The sequence below is a fragment of the Neopelma chrysocephalum genome, unplaced genomic scaffold, assembly GCF_003984885.1.
Source record: "Neopelma chrysocephalum unplaced genomic scaffold, ASM398488v2 Primary Assembly neopelma1_96445, whole genome shotgun sequence".
NCBI classification, from domain to species: Eukaryota; Metazoa; Chordata; class Aves; order Passeriformes; family Pipridae; genus Neopelma; species Neopelma chrysocephalum.
In genome coordinates, this window is record NW_020925092.1 from 861 (window position 1) to 4,404 (window position 3,544).

The window sequence follows — 3,544 nt, forward strand, 5'->3', positions numbered from 1 at the left end:
GGGTTGGAGGCCCCCATAACCCCCAGTTTGGGGTTGGAGACCCCCATCACCCCAGGATCAGCATCTGAGACCCCCCCAGAACCCCTAATTTGGGGAGTTGGAGACCCCCATCACCCCCATTTTAGTGCTGAAGACCCTCATTACCCCCAGTTTTGGTGTCTGAGACCCCCAATTTCAGTGTCCAAGGCCCCCCATCACCTCAATTTTAGGGTTGTAGGCCCCCCCATGACCCCAATTTTGGTGTCCAAGCCCCCCCATCCTCCCAATTTCAGTGTCCAACCCCACCATGGCCCCAATTTCAGTGTCCAATCACCCCAATTTTAGTGTCTAATCCCCCCCCATGACCCCAGTTTTGGCGTCTGAGACCCCCAATTTCAGTGTCCAAGCCCCCCCATCCCCCCAGTTTTAGGGTTGTAGACCCCCCCATGATCCCAGTTTCAGTGTCCAGGCCCCCCATCACCCGAATTCTGGAGTTTAGACCCTCCCCATGACCCCAATTTCAGTGTCCAAGTCACCAGTGACCCCAGTTTTGGTGTCTGAGACCCCCAATTTCAGTGTCCATCCCCCCCATTCCCCCAATTTCAGTGTCCAAGCCCCCCATTACCCCAATTTTGAGGTTGTAGACCCCCCCATCCCCCCAATTTCAGTGTCCAAGCCCCCTCATCACCCCAGTTTTGGTGTCTGAGACCCCCAATTTTGGTGTCCAAGCCCCCCCATCGCCCCAATTTTAGGACTGTAGACCCCCCCATGACCCCAATTTTGGTGTCTCAGACCCCCAATTTCGGTCTCCAAGCACCCCCATCCCCCCAATTTCAGTGTCCAACCCCCCCCATGACCCCCAATTTCAGTGTCCAAGGCCCCCAGTGACCCCAGTTTTGATGTCTGAGACCCCAATTTCAGTGTCCAGCCCCCCATGACCCCCCCCCCTCGACATTCCCGCCATTCCCGCTGTTCCAGGGCCGGAGCTGAAGCCCCTGGAGGGGGGAGGGGCCCGTCCCGTGATCCGCCCCCCGGAACAGCCCCCCCCTGCCCCGGGACCCCCCGACAAGGAGCGGCAGAAGCAGGAGCCCAAGACCCCCGTGGCCCCAAAAAAGGTGAGGAACCTCCCAAAAATCTGGGAGAAAAACTCCTGGGAATTGGGGAAAATTCCCGGGGAAAGCTCCGGGAACCAGGGGGGGGCAAAGGGGTCGGGGGGGTCCTGATCCCATGGGAATGGGGGGGGGAAGAGATTGAGGGAGGGGGGGACAATCCAGAGGGACCTTGGAACACTCTGGGATTGGGAATGGGAGAAAATCCAGGATTGGATCCAAAAGAACCGAGGGAGGGGGTGACATCCAAAGGAACCTGGAGAAGCTCCAGGGTTGGATCCATAAGAATCTCCTGAGGTTCTTCAGGCCGAGGGAAGGGATTACATCCAAAGGAAACTTGGGAAGCTCCAGAACTGAATCCATAAGAACTTGCCAAGGTTCTCCAGGCCGAGGGAGGGGGTGACATCCAGAGGGACCTGGGAAAGCTCCAGAACTGGATCCATAAGAACTGAGGGAGGGGGTGACATCCAGAGGGACCTGGGGAAGCTCCAGGGTTGGATCCATAAAAACCTCTTGAGGTTCAGGGATGGGGTGACATCCAGAGGGACCTTGGAACACTCTGGGATTGGGAATGGGAGAAAATCCAGGATTGGGTCCATAAGAACTGAGAGAAGGGGTGACATCCAGAGGAACCTGGGGAAGCTCCAGGATTGGATCCATAAGAACCAAGGGAGGGGAGGGACCTGGGGAAGTTCCAGAAATGGATCCATAAGAACTTCCCGAGGTTCTCCAGGCCGAGGGAGGGGGTGACATCCAGAGGGACCTGGGGAAGCTCCAGAAATGGATCCATAAGAACTGAGGGACGGGGGGACAATCCAGAGGGACCTGGAGAAGCTCCAGGATCAGATCCATAAGAACCTCCTGATGTTCAGGGAAGGGGTGACATCCAAAGGAAACTTGCGAAGCTCCAGAACTGAATCCATAAGAACTTCCTAAGGTTCTCCAGGCTGAGGGAGGGGGTGACATCCAAAGGAACCTTGGGAAGCTCCAGGATTGGATCCATAAGAACCTCCTGAGGTTGAGGGAAGGGGTGACATCCAAAGGAACCTGGAGAAGCACCAGCACTGGATCCACACGAACCTCCCGAGTTTCTCCAGGCCGAGTGACCCCGAGCTCCCAGATCCAATCCCGGTCCCTGGATGAGTCCCAGAATTCCCAGGCCAATTCCCGTGCCCTGACCGAGCTCTTTCCCCCCCGTAGGACCTGAAGATCAAGAACATGGGCTCGTGGGCGTCTCTGGTGCAGAAGCACCCGGCGGCTCCGGCGGCCACGGCCAAGTCGTCCAGCGACAGCTTCGAGCAGTTCAAGCGCGCGGCGCGGGAGAAGGAGGAGAGGGAGAAGGCCCTCAAGGCCCAGGCTGAGCAGGTGGAGAGGGAGAAGGAGCGGCTGCGGCGCGAGCAGGAGAGGATGAGGTGAGGGCAGAACCAACCCCTGGAGAGCTGGGACCAACCCAAGGCATCCCCATGCCACTGTAAGTGGCACCAAGCCACCATAACTGCCCCCAAACCATCCCCAAACCACCATAACCGGCACAAGAATCATCCCCAAACCAATGGAACCAGTCCCAAACCATCCCCAAACCACTGTAACCAGCACTAAACCATCATAAATGCCCCCAAACCATCCCCAAACCACTGTAACCGGCACCAAACCATCCCCAAACCATCCCCAAACCATCCCCAAACCACTGTAACCACCCCCAAACCATCCCCAAACCACTGTAACCAACCCCAAACCACTGTAACCACCCCAAACCACTGTAACCAGCACCAAACCATCATAACTGCCCCCAAACCATCCCCAAACCATTGTAACCATCCCCAAACCATCCCCAAACCACCATAACCAGCACCAGAACCATCCCCAAACCTGCCCTAAACCACTGTAACCCCCCCCAAACCATCCCCAAACCACTGTAACCATCCCCAAACCTTCCCCAAACCATCCCCAAACCACTGGAACCACCCCAAACTATTCCCCAAACCATCCCCAAACCACCATAACCACCCCCAAACCACTGGAACCAGCACCATAACCCTGTCCCAGCCATTCCCCAATCCCTGATCCCTGTTTCCACCCATTCCTTCTCCCTGATCCCGATCCCATCCATCCCCTGATCCCTGTTCCAGCCATTCCCCAATCCCTGATCCCTCTCCCATCCATCCCCTCTCCCTGTTCCCTGTTCCCACCCATCCCCTCTCCCTGATCCCATCCCCGCTCCTTGATACCTGTTCCCACCCATCCCTTCTCCCTGTTCCCACTCATCCCTGTCCCAGCCATCCCCCAATCCCTGACCCCTCTCCCACCCATCCCCTCTCCCTGATCCCAATCCCATCATTCCCTGTATCCCTGACCTTTGGGATCCATTCCCCCAGGAGCCAGGATGAGGAGGAGGCCCTGGAGCAGGCGCTCCCATTCCCTCTCCCTGATCCCAATCCCATCATTCCCCATTCCCT

General features: G+C 57.3%; 1 protein-coding gene across 1 annotated transcript in view; it reads left to right on the forward strand.

Annotated features, from left to right (window-relative positions):
- The window catches only part of LOC113981318 (bromodomain-containing protein 4-like), a gene marked incomplete at its 5' end in the record, with an annotated part of 5,429 nt that overhangs the window by 797 nt on the left and 1,088 nt on the right, over nucleotides 1–3,544 (forward strand). Inside the window, 2 exons of the mRNA XM_027708643.1 lie at nucleotides 958–1,094; nucleotides 2,289–2,500. Of these exons, the coding sequence (XP_027564444.1) occupies nucleotides 958–1,094; nucleotides 2,289–2,500 (349 nt within the window). The remainder of the gene's footprint in view (nucleotides 1–957; nucleotides 1,095–2,288; nucleotides 2,501–3,544) is intronic.